General features: G+C 33.9%; 1 protein-coding gene across 1 annotated transcript; it reads left to right on the top strand.

Annotated features, from left to right (window-relative positions):
- Window positions 1-7,309: 7,309 nt before the first annotated feature.
- Window positions 7,310-7,534, top strand: OCT59_017500 (uncharacterized protein; the record flags this gene model as incomplete). The annotated part of the gene is made up of 1 exon (XM_066137527.1): window positions 7,310-7,534. One exon carries the CDS (start codon window positions 7,310-7,312, stop codon window positions 7,532-7,534), a length of 225 nt encoding a protein of 74 aa, XP_066004102.1.
- Window positions 7,535-13,997: the final 6,463 nt, after the last annotated feature.

Genomic DNA, 13,997 nt, shown 5'->3' with positions numbered 1-13,997 from the left:
TTCTTCCTTTGGCGTTTTATCTTTAAACGATACTCGCCTTACTTCTTCTGGTGCTAAATTTATTTATCAAAATGAACATTCCTTATATAATTTTAAGTCCTATTGGGCTCCTTCCCCTTCTAATTCACGACCACATGATGGTGTTGGTTTTTTACTTCGTCATCCTTTACATAAACATGTTCAGAAGATTGATCCCTGGAAAGGTCGTCTTTTAAAATTAGATCTTTTTTTTCATCAGACAAAAATTTCTATTATCTCTGTTTATATTCCTCCTTATCATTCTATTCATTATAAAGAACGAGATGCTATTTTTGCACAACTTAATTTATGGCTTGATAAAGCCCGTTCTAATAACTATCACGTAGTCATCCTTGGTGATTTTAATGCAGATGAAATTTCACATTCACATCTTCCTCATCATCATTTAAAAATTTTACGATCACTTTCTTCTCGATATTTCACGGATCATCAATCCCATATTTCATCAACTTCAGGTCCTAGTCCTACCTTTTATTACCAGAATGGTTCTTCAAGACTTGATTATATCTGGTCATCCCCTGGATTCCCTGCTCCTGGTCTTTTTTCTCAAGTTGAAACTTGTCCTAAGCTGAATGATAATCAATTTACTGATCACCGTGTACTTTTAACGGCCTTTGATTTTAGCTCATGTTTCGCTATTTTATCCAAAGCTCGATTAAAGCAAAAAAGCGAACAACGCACCATCTTTCTTTACAAAAATTTGAAAGATGACACTTGGGACAAATTTTCCAATGAAGTAAACTCACGTCTTGAATTATACTTGACCACACACCACCCTTCAGTATCTTCACTTTCAGTTCTTTCATTGGACAAACTTTGGCACGCTCTTAAACGTTCTATTCTTGGTGGTGCCATTGATTCTCTACCATTCCAACATGTATCCAACACTCATCACAATAAATATCCTCCTGAACTTACCATGCTTATTGCTATCAACAAATTCTTGGATAGATTATTGTTTAAATTGACCACATCTAGGCCTGGTCGTCCTGCTCAAACTTCACAAATGATTAATTCTTTACCAACCCAATTAATCCTCCTTAAGTCTCTTTTAACAGATTATACTATACCTTCTTATAGTACAACACCACTTACTACTTTTGTCAAATTTTTACGTTCACAAAAAGCTTTGGTCTCAGCTTATCTTTCCACACAATTTCATCAGCATCGTGTAGATTCCATTGAATATTATACTGCTCTTAGAGATGAACATTTCTCTACGTCTCCGGGCTCTTTCATTTCTTCAGCCCTATCAGTGGAACATCGTTCTATCGTCCTTGATAGAGTTTTGGTTATTATTGACTCCAAACTCACGTTACTTACTGATCCTTCAGATATCAAACAAGCTGCTATTAAACACTTCCAATCGGTTGTTACTCCTCCTTTGGTCCAGTATTCTTCTACGGATTCATTTTCTCCACGATGGCAACGAGCATATACTCCTCTTCTAGATATTGATTCGTCCTTATATAACTCGGTTATGTCTCCTATTCTGGCCGATGAATGGAAGAACACTCTCAATTCTATGCCTAATAATAAAGCCTCCGGTCCTTCCAAGATCTCTTATGAGATGCTCAAACATTTAACTGGAGAAGCTTTCAATTTGTCCCTTGTATTAGCAAATGCTTGCCTCACTCATGGAGATATTCCTGCCGATTGGCGTGAAGCGCTTGTCTATCCCATTCCAAAACCTCATGAATTTGACGCCCAATTGAAAAATACGCGACCTATCACTTTGTTGGAAACTGTACGAAAATGTGTGGTTAAGATCGTTACAACTCGTCTTTCAAAAATCCTAGCTGACAACCATGTACTCCAAGGTGGTAATTTTGCTGGATTGCCAGGCGGTTCCACTGACATTCCTATTAAGATGCTCGATGCTATTATTCATCAACGACGCTTTGATAAAAGCGATGACCAAGAATTATGGATCATTTCTCAGGACATTTCTAAGGCCTTTGACTCAATTGATTTAAACATGCTCAGATTAGCTTTAATCCGTCTGCATATACCGTCTTTATTGATTAAATTTATCATCAACCTTTTTACAAGACGTAATAATAAAATTATTACCCATCATGGTGATACTTCTGGATATAGAGTTAGAATTGGTATTGACCAGGGTGAAATCATTTCTCCATTATTATGGGTTATTTACTTGGATCCTTTGCTTACCACACTTAATCGAGAAGCTTGTGATCCTTTTATTTTGAAATCTTCTGCATTATTGGATTATTCTCCATTTGAATATGAACAACATAATCTTCCTGTTTCGCATATCACATTTATGGATGATTCCACTTTAATTGCTTCATCTAAACAAGGAATTGAAGATCGCCTTTCCATTACTGCTGAATTTTATACTTTAAACAATACTCAAGCAAATTCAGCAAAATATATTCTTCTTTCTTCTAAACAATTTTCTTAAACTATAGAGTTTGATTTTTCTCCTTCTCCTTTAATTTTAAATCCTACCCTTATTTTAAAGGCGTTAGCCTTATCTACATCTTTCCGTTTTTTAGGTGTTTGGTTTAATCTTTCAGCTTCTTCTCGTTTTGTTCACAACCAATCTGTTTCCATGGTCAAAGACATGGCCGCTCTTCTCAGTCCTAAAAAACTTTTAGCACAACATATAGCTTATCTTTATAACGTTGTCCTACTTCCGAGGCTAGAATTTCGCCTACAAACCACATTATTTGCAGAATTTACCATTAATCGCATGGTTTCTCCAATGCTTTCTCTTATTCGTCAGAAGGCTGGTTTGGCCTCAGTCACTCCTCTTTCCGCGCTTTTTACACTGTTGCCCTTTTCTATTCAACAAGCGTTTGGTAGATTTCTATCATCCCATATGGCTTCATGGCAGAGAATTTTTTCTCACCCTTCATATAAGCTTTTTGCCAATTATATGATTACTTATCTCCAAAGTTTTTTGGACTGTGATGTCTGCCCTTCTACTATTGATCTGGAACCATGGTCCCACACCTTTTCTTTGCGAACACATTCTTTATTTAATTCTTTATTGTTCTCTTCTCGTTTAAATATCACGTGGTCTTTATTGTTCCGACCTCCGAGGAAAGATCTACGTCCGGCGATTCCACTCCGGTCTATTTTACCAAAAGATTTATTTACTTCCATGAAAAATGTTCGGAAAAATTTCAGCACTCGTTTCCTTGCTCAACTGATTACGCCGTGTAGCTCTCGACTTCTCTCGTGGAAAGATTTACGCTTTCTTAAACGAGTATTGAACAAAGGATCTGTGCCTGCTTGGTTTAATTATTTGTTTAATCTTATTGTTATTCCTAATTCGCCTTCCTTTTTTATTTTACAACAATTTAGAATTCCTAGTTCTCATACTGTAGCTTCTATTTCCTTTATAGATATTAGTCGAAATTATTGGTTTAACCCTCAATGGGCTATTTCTTTTAATCGTAATACTAACTCTTTTCTTGTTGGCCGTGTGATTACTACCTATCCTGCTCCACGTAATGAAGCTCTTATTTCACATTGGATTGCGTCTTCGGTTGATGACTTGCTTTCTGATTTTAATGCGTGTCAAGGTTGTGCCTCTGCTCTCCCGCGATCCTCTACCTCTAAGACTTTACTTAAACGATGTCCCTCTGAAAGATGTTTCTCTTATGTTCCATTATCAAGTTTGATCCGTTATCCTACGAAACTTCGTACTTATATACATGCGGACACTCGTTCGGTTTCACTCTCTGCCTCGTTAGGCTATGCCAAATCTCTTTTACTATTCCATCTTTTTGCTCCGGATCGGTTACCTTCTATAAATGAACAAGTGCCCAGGATTTCTGATATCCAACTTCCTTCTTCGGTGTCTACACTTTATATTGATGGTTCCTTCCTTCCCCCTTCTAGTCATCCAATATCTTCGATGGCTTATGCATGGTCTGCTATAGATCCTGATGGATTTATTTTGGAATCCCATTATAATATCATTTCTTCCATCTTTCCTTCTGCTCTACGTTCAGAAGTTTTTGCTTTATTACACGGATTGGACTCCCTTCCTCGGAATTCAAAGATTACTGTCGCCACTGATTGTGCCCAATTACTTTCTTTATGGTCTTTGTATGTGGATGCTCCTTTTATTCCCAGAATGCTTAAAGAATCCAATCACCTCTTGTGGTCCTCCATACGCACTATTATGTCGCAAAAGAATCTGGATGTTTCTTTGATCAAGGTTCCTGCTCATGCTGACGACCCTTTGAATAATCATGTGGATGCATTAGCTAAAGCTGCTCATACAGACTCACATCTTTCTTCTTGTCCATCATTGGAATTGTCAGCTCCTTGTATTTTACGATTTAATTCTTTACCTGTGGATATGAATATCCGGAAATTCATCAGAGATATTTTTGACGCTAAAAGTCTTTTAACTCTTGCTATATTACCAAGATTTAATTCCTTTTCTTCAATTTCTGATATCGACTGGGCTTGCACCAAATTTTGTCTCAATAACAGTAAGCAATTTGTCTCTCATCGGAATGGCCGTTCCGAGTTTTGTGGTTTCTGTATCAAACTACTATTAGATATGCTTCCAACGCTTACAACTCTTCAGAGACGAAAGCCTCATCTTTATAATCCAAGTTGGCTTTGTCCTCAATGTAATTCTTTTCCTGAGACTTTAGACCACTTGTGGACTTGTCCTTATATCTTATCGGAATTTAGTCCTTTAAATACTTTTAAAACACTTCTGTTGGCTCTTCGGACTAATTATCTTGATAAATTCCTTTCCGCGTCATCTTTAATGCCTCTACCGGACTCTTTTGCTGCTGAATTTATGGCTCTTGATTGTTGGGATTGTGACCCTCCTTCACTTTCTTGCCTACGACTCGCACGAGGACTTATACCGATATCCCTTACAGAGTTTCTTGGAAACTATTTTTCTTTATTTGCTATATGGTCTATCTTAGATACACTTTTGCACGACTTTCATTTTGACCTTTATGTCCAAATCTGGTTGTGCCGCTCCATTTTCTTTCATCATTAGGAATTAGCTCAAGGCATTACAAAAAAAATGAAATCGTCAGCTCTTGGGCCTTCTTCTATTCTTCGACCTTCCTCTAACCTTTCTCTTGACTCTTCGACACCTTCCTTGGCGACAGCTTCCTTGGATTCCTGGGTTTCTTGGGTTTCCTCTTCTATAATCCGTGGGGGATCTTGGATTTCACATTTGGATTTTTGGCGCCGCTTAACAGTTCAGCCTCTACTTAGGATTTCTTTTTGGTAACGGATTGGATCTTAGGACATGCTGGATAGTTGACTCACACTGGCCTTCGGGTAAAGATGGGGTATGCGTTTCTGTAATAGTTTAGTTTTTCTTTACTTAATTTTATTTTGTTTAGATTTCTTTACTTATATGAATCGTGAAGCTAGTTTTTTTTATTTTTTATGTTTATTTTCTATATTTGATATTTGTAATATTGTTCGATTTGTTTATTGTACTTTTCGTTTAAATTTAATAATAAAAGATAAAGTCATAAGACTGTTTGCTCATAATCACCAAATATGGACTGTCCCAAATGTGTGACTATAAAGAGAGTTGACTGTAGATTGAATTTCGGATTAGGTTTCAGATTAGGGTTAGGGTTAGAGTTAGGTTAGGTTAGTTAGTTAGTATTAGAAATGTGGATTTATAATTTACTAATCATTTATATTTATTTTTTAGATGATTGCAGTAATTTAAATAATGAAACCATCTTGTCTTATGAGAATAACCATATATTGTTGTATTCAGGAAGAAAGGATGAAATAAGTGATAAAGAAAATATTGATTCTTTGACGCTGATATTGCGAAATCTGAAGAAAAAATGTGGTAAAGGATGACCACTGAGTACTAAAAGGTTCAAGAAAATGTGGGAAGGTTGGCCACTATCAAAAAAAATTGCAAGGTACATAACTAGGAATAAAAAATTTAACATCTGTATGTAATACTTATTCAGGAATAATTAATTAGAATGCATGAATAGAAAGAATATATCAATAGTAAAAATGTATTAATAGAAAGAATGTATCAATAGAAAATATGACAATAGAATACATTATATTAATAATTAATTTGTATAGTTATTGCTTAACTTTAATAATAATAACGATAAACTAATCACATGATAATAGTCTAAACACGTGACATTTGAGAACTAGTAATATATTGCCGTTGTGATAAAAAAAAAATCCTTAAATAAATTACATATATTTTTATAATTTAAATGATTTTAAGTTTTTTTTACTTATATACTGAAATTAAACTAATTTGAAAAATAATTTTACTATAAATAATTTAAAATAAAATATTGCTAATTTTTTGTTATTTATATCTTTATATTATTTTTGATACTATTTGAATATTTTTAATTAAATTCAATTTATTAATAGTTTACAAACATAATTAAAATTTTGTATTATTTTTTAGGATCATTTTAACGCTCACCGGAGGTTAAATTCACCGGAAAACTCCGGGAGGTGAATTTCACCATATCACGTGATATTTATTATTATATTAAAATTTTGCTAAGATCGGTAATTACGTAACTTCAAATTTTTATGTTTGAATAAAAACGTGTAAAAAAGTTTTTCTATTGACCATTTAGCATGAACTTATAAAGTTTTATTAACGAAAAGTTTCTTTTTAAATTACAAGAATATACATAACTTTAATTAAACTATTACACCCATCCACTAACCATTTAATCTAAGTTTTTTATTAATTTAAACCCTATAGTAATGCATAAGATATATAATCCTTTATAATTCAGTTAACAATTAATAATTTTATGACGGAAAAGAAATGAATATGTAAAAAAGGGATGAAGTGGATGATGAAATTAAAAAGACAATGTGAAAAATGAAATTGGAGTAAAGGGATGATGAAAAACAAAATGGGAGTGAAATGGGATGATGTAAATGAAATGAAATGACAAAAATGAAATGGAATGTTGCAAAACGAAATGGAGTGATGAAAAACGATATGGAGATGATGGAAAATGATATGGAGCGATATGAAATGATGAAAACTGATATGGAGCGATATGGAATGATGAAAGATGACATGGAGCGATATGGAGTGATGAAAAATGATATGGAATAATATGGAGCGATATAGAACGATATGGAACGATATGGAGTGATGAAAAATGATATGGAATGATATGGAGCGATATGGAGTGATGAAAAATGATATAGAGCAATATGGAGTGATGAAAAATGATATGGAGTATATAGAATGATATGGAGTGATATGGCGTGATGAAAAATGATATGGAACGATATGGAGCGATATGGAGTGATGAAAGATGATATAGAGCGATATGGAGTGATGAAAAACAATATGGAACGATATGGGAAGATATGGCGTGATGAAAAACGATATGGAGCGATATGGAGTGATGAAAAAAACGATATGGAGCGATATGGAATGATGAAAAATGATATGGGTGATGAAAAACGATATGGAACAATATGGAGTGATGAAAAATGATATGGAGCAATATGGAGCAATGAAAAATGATATGGGGCAATATGGAGTGATGAAAAATGATATGGAGTATATAGAATGATATGGAGCGATATGGCGTGATGAAAAACGATATGGAATGATATGGAGTGATAAAAAACGATATGGAGCAATCAGCAATATGGAGTGATGAAAAATGATATGGAGCGATATGGAGTGATGAAAAATAATATGGGAGCGAAAGAAACGATGATAAATGAAAAGGATAATTAAAAACAAAATGGGAGCAAAGGGAATGATAGAAAAATAAAATGGAGGCGAAGGGAATAATGAAATAATAAAAAACAAAAGGAGCGAAAAAAATAATAGCAAATAAATGAAAAGGGAGTGAAATGGATATAGAAAATGAAAAGGGAATAAAGTGATGATAGAAAATAAAAGAAACTGTTAGTATTATTTTCAATAAAGAAAACAATAAAATAGCAAAATACTAGCAATAAAAGTGAGTCTTACCTTAAACCTCTTGAAGTTATTTGAAATTGTTTTCTGAAAAACAAGTTAACAAGTTAGCATAAGAGAAAAAGAACATTAAACTAGCGAAGTAATAAGAAAATAAAAAAATCTTACCTTAAAGAAGTTCCAGCCATTTTGGAAATAATACTACAAGAAAGCAAAAAACAAAATATGCGCTACGCATTTGTGTAATATGAAATCACCTGGTGAATTTCACCGAGGTAAATTTAAAATTTTAATGCATTGCAGATCAAGGTGAAATTCACCGGAGGTGAATGTAAAATTAATCCTATTTTTTATTATTTAAATATATATTTAAGGCTAAATTTTTCAAAAAGTAGTAAAATATTTACAGTAGGCGATTAAAAGTATATGAACACCTCTCAAATTAAAAAAAATCTCATACATTTAATATAAAATAAAACTAAATATAAAGTAAACATATTTATTTCATCTTCATTTATTGAATTACATATAAATATAAACACTTATAATTTAATTTATGGCAGTAATTACTTTAATTTTCCATGCATTATATTGATTAATTTTCTTATAATATTCTTGAAAAAAATTTTTTTTGTGCATTCTCTATTATTTTTTTTCAAGTTAAAATAATAGTAAAGTATACCAGAAAGTAGGTAAATAGTTGTTTTTATATTTGTTCAGAGATTTTCAGTAAATTTAAAACCAGATTCCTAATCTTAATATTTTTGATGACTTTAATGCAAATGATTCTATGTTTGATAAAAAATTAACTAATAAAGAAAAGTCTGAAAAATTAAGTGCATTTGTTTATCATAATCCTAAATTCAAAATTATGTGTTATTCATATCATATGACCATATGGTAATCTACATAATTTCGTAAAATAAAGTGTCCGTATACTTTTGATCACCTACTGTATAATTATAAAATATTTATAATTATAAAAAATACCAATCTGTAATTTTAACATTCAAGATTATTTTACATTTTAAATGATTCAAATTGGATCTATTTTAAGTAAACTATACATATTTTTGTAATTTAAATGATTTTCCGGTTTTTTTTTATATATGCTATTATATTTTAAAAAAATAGAGGAGAATAGACATTTAGCTATACAAAACAATTAATTGCCGATCCGCCTAAAATTGGCACTGCATTACTAATAAAATTCAGGGATAATAGTGATAATAAAAAAAAGCATTTTTTGCATTTCACGCGCGAAATAAGTTTCAACCATTTTACAAACAGAAATATCATAAATACAATATTTTCTTTCATTTTATGACAAGTCATATTTGCCAAAAAATTTTATAATTATATTTCTGTAACTGGTTTTCTTCAACTTTCACTTGTTTTTAATAATAAAAATATTTCAAAAAAGCTTTTAAAAACAACTTTAGAAGCTAAAAATTATAGGTTTTTAATGTAAATAATGCAATATAGTAAAATGAAATATTGAAATTTTGTATATTTTAAGGTGTAAATCTGACACGCGTGCATAGTAAACTCATTATTTTGCATATGAATGTATAACTTTTTTTTGCAAATTCGTTTTTTTCAAGTATTTTTTCAGTATATCATATGATTTTTTTTATAGTCAATATGTCATCTATGAAATATCCTTTTTTGAAGTTTATGTTCTAGCACAAAATTGGCAAATTTAACCTGAATTTTATTAGTAACGTAGTGCCGATTTTAGGCAGATCTGCAATTAAAGTTTTATTGCAAACAATAATACTTAAACATATTTTTTATTGTATTGAATTGTTAATAAATATTTATTTAATAGAAATAAATTGTACAGTTAACTCTCTTTATAGTCATACATTTGGAACAGTTCATATTTGGTGATTATAAAGAGATGTGACTATATAAAAAATTTCTTATATTAGTATATCATAATTCTGGCCAAAAATTAATATAATTTTGGCTAAAATTATACTTAAAACTTTATTGTATTGTAACTCCGCCAATATTAATCGTAGAGAGATAATCTTACCGCCATTCGATTCGTCTTGATGAGACGGCTCCAATGGTATAAAATACATCGAAATCTAATCACTAGATTAATTTCTGAAATTAAAAAAATATCAATGATTTTTATGTAATAACTCTGCCAATATTGATTCTAGAAAGACGATCTTACTACCATTCGATTCGTCTTGATGAGACGAATCTAATGGTATAAGATACATCAAAATCCAATCACTAGATCAATTTCTGAAATTAAAAAATATTTAATGGATTTTAAGTGGTAATTCTGTCAATATTGATCACAGAGAGACGAGCTACCACCATTCGATTAGTCTTGATGAGGCGATTCCAACAAGCTATTAATTGTCATTTTACAATCACTAGGTACTGAGAAATTTAGCAAAATGTTAAATGGCACAGTAAACGTAAATCAAGAAATATTATAATGCTGATGTTAAACATTTTGTTAAATAACTCATCAGCCAGTGATCGTAAAAAGATAAAACTGACTCTCTCCTGTTACCTTCACGACAATATTGCGACAAAAAAATAAAAAAATTTTTCAAAGTATTTTTATTATTTACTTCACGTTACTATTAACTATTACATATTTCTAGTTCTCCCCTCTACATTTTGCTATGACTAACAGTCGAAAAAATAAAGCTTCTGGTACTTCTCCTCCAAAACGTCCTGCCCAGAGTCCTCCTTCTGGCAACGTTCAAGGTCAAGGTTCTTCTGCTTCTACTCCTGGTCCTACTTCACAACCTTTGACCGACAACTCTGCAAAACGTACATGGGTTTCTTCTGAACCCATTATAGACCAAGACAATATTTTGACTCCTCCTGCTCCCCAGGAAACTACTCTTACTTCGTCTCCTCCTCCCGTTGAAACTAACGCGTCCCTTTCAGCTCCTAACTCTGGTACCTCCCTTAATGACTCTCAACACTCCCCTTCTAACTCTGCAGACAAAGGAAAATCTGTAGAAATTTTGCCTCCTGAACCTAAACGCGCTGCGTCTCCTGACGCGTCTATCGCTGCTATACAATCTTCCCTCCTTCGCTTTTATGCTGTGGCTGCGCCCTCTACTATCGAAGGATTTTGGACCCACTTCAAAATCAATCGCGAAGCTTGTGACACGACTGACCGAGAATTCTCCTCTTTTAACTTAGAGAAAGCCTACCACACAGCGATCAGGCGACACTAAAATTATCGTTATCTACTTTCGTTTCAAGCCCGATATGGAAAAAGCTATCGCTGCGCCCATCCCCTCCCTGCATGATCTACAGTTCCACGAACATGATCCATCTGCTAAAAAGGTAGATGAACAGCTTCGTACCCTGGTAGTTACCGACATCCCTCTTTTTGTTACCGATGCACAATTAAGGGGTACTTTCTCCCGTTATGGTATCGTTACCCACTGCCGAACACACCTTTCAAAACTCTATTGCACTGCGTATATAGTTTTTGACTCCGCCACATCTATGGAACAATTTGAAACCACGTGGGCTGTTCTTTGTACTGGGCACTGCTTACGCGTTTGCCCTGCTTAAGGTTGCTTGCCAAAACCTCTCCAAAATTCTGCGATAAATTTCGGCAAGATTTTACTATATATTTACTATAGTTTCGGCAGGGTTTCAGCAGTTTCGGCAAATGGGGTTTCAGCATTTCGGCAAAGTTTTGGCAGGATTTTTAATATGATTTAATATAGTTTCGGCATTTTCCGTATAGGTTTCGGCAGTTATTAAGACGGTTTCGGCAAGCAACCTTAGCTCTGCTTCTTATTTACCTGACCAACGTACCGTTAGACGTGCCCATGTTGCACTTCTTGCCGGTCTTCTGCGTGGCTCTATTGCTGCTGACCTTTCTGAAATTGCCAAAGAAGTTTCCGCTAAAAGCGTCAACATTCCTTTCTCCTACAATTCATATAATCCTAAGCCATACGCATATGTGCACTTCTCCTCCGCTGCCACTAAAGAATCGGCTATGGGGATTACTTGCGCTCTCAAATCTATTGGCTTTACTTGGCATGAACCTGCTGAAGTCTCCTCTCTTTGTCATCGTTGTGGTCACCCGGTTGTAATCCAGATAAATGTGCCTCGTCACGTGCTTCTCAACGTCCCTCTCATCCATGGTCTAGCAATGATAAATTGCGTGAATTATATAACAAACATTTACCTCCCTCTCATCCTGCTAAACGTCATAATCATTTTGCGCATCCTGATAATTCCCAACAAAGATCTTATGCTGATGCTGCTGGTAGAAGAGCTCCTTTCCGATCTCAGTCTCGCCCTAGATCTTCACGATCACGTTCTCAACATAATAATCGTCGTTATCCTCACCATCCTTTTCAGTCTGATTTGGATCACGACATGGCTGCAATGAATATTTCGCCTTTAATGGACTGGCAATATATCACTGAACAAATTACTAATATCGTGTTAAATGGTTGGAAGATCATCATTCTTCTCCTCCAATTCCAAGGTTTTCGCAACCTCGTTCAAACCATTCCAAGAGGCTGAATCGCCAGACAAGGATGGGACAATATTGAACCTTCTGATCCTAGTCGTCTTAGTGACAACCTCATGGATTTTAGCTCTTCTGTTTCACCATCGAATGGTTCTACCTTTACCGCTCATTCCCATATTCCTCTTCCTCCCTGTATGAGTCTGATCCCTGGTCCTGCCACTTTACCACAAGATCGCCTTTCCTCTCTTACTGCTACAGTTACTGAACTCACAAAAACGGTTCAACAAGGCATGGCTCAACAAAAACAATTCTTGGCTGCTCACGATAATACGAACTTCCAATAATTATTGCATACCAATTATTTTCCTTTACTACTTACGCTTTTTATCATAGTGTAGTAATGATAGACAACAAAAAACATAATTTTTCTCCTCACCCTTCTACCCTTATTAAATTTGGTCAAATTAATGTTAATGGTTTATGTTCCCTGGTTCGACAACAACATTTGCTTAATTTCTTTCTTCACTCTTCCTTTGGTGCTTTATCTTTGAATGACACTCGTCTCTTCCCTTCAAATACTAAATTTATTTTCAAAAACGAACATTTCCAGCATCATTTTAGGTCCTATTGGGCCTGTTCGACCTCTTTTCGTCTTCATGACGGTGTTGGTATATTGCTTCGTAATCCCCTTCATAAACATGTTCAAACTATTGATTCTTGGAATGGTCGCCTTCTTAAATTAGATCTTTTCTTTCATCAAACGAAAATTTCTATTATTTCTTTGTACTACCCTCCTTCTGGTTCTATTCATCACTCTATTTGTAATGATCTTATTGCCAAACTTCTTTCTTGGCTTGATCATGCCCATGTTAATAACTATCATGTAGTCATTCTTGGCGACTTCAATGTTGATGAAATCGCCCATTCCAATTATTCACCCAATCATTTCAAACTCCTTCGTTTACTTTCTTTTTGGTTTTTTACCGATCATCAAGCTTATTCCTCACTTGATGGTCCTGATCCTACCTTTTATTATACTAATGGCACCTCTCGACTGGATTATATCTGGTCTTCACCTGGTTTTCCTGCTCCTGGCCTCTTCTCGCAAGTGATTGCTTGCCCAAATTTTCTAGATCGCCCTTTTACTGATCACAAAGTTCTCACAACCGTTTTTGACTTTAGTTCTTGCTTGGCCATTTTGGCTAAGTCTCGTCTTAAATAGAAAAAAGAAATGCGTACTATTTTCTCTTATACCTTCACTTCAGTTGCACAATGGAATAATTTTACTGCTGAGGTGGACGATTCTCTTGGAGTGTATTTAGATAGACAATATAATTCTCGTCTTGATTTTTCTTCTCTTTCTCTTGATCATATGTAGCATGCCTTGAAAGCTGCCATACTTAGTGCTGCAATTGCAACATTACTATTTTGTAAAGTCTCCAACACATATCGACATTCATATTCCCCTGAATTAACTAAACTTATTGTCATTAACAAGTTTTTAGATCGACTTTTATATCGCCTTACTACTCGTCATCCTAATCG

This window comes from Rhizophagus irregularis, chromosome 26 (genome assembly GCF_026210795.1).
Source record: "Rhizophagus irregularis chromosome 26, complete sequence".
Taxonomy (NCBI): Eukaryota; Fungi; Glomeromycota; class Glomeromycetes; order Glomerales; family Glomeraceae; genus Rhizophagus; species Rhizophagus irregularis.
The sequence above is the reverse complement of the archived record's forward strand: the minus strand, read 5'-3'. Positions and strand labels throughout refer to the sequence as shown.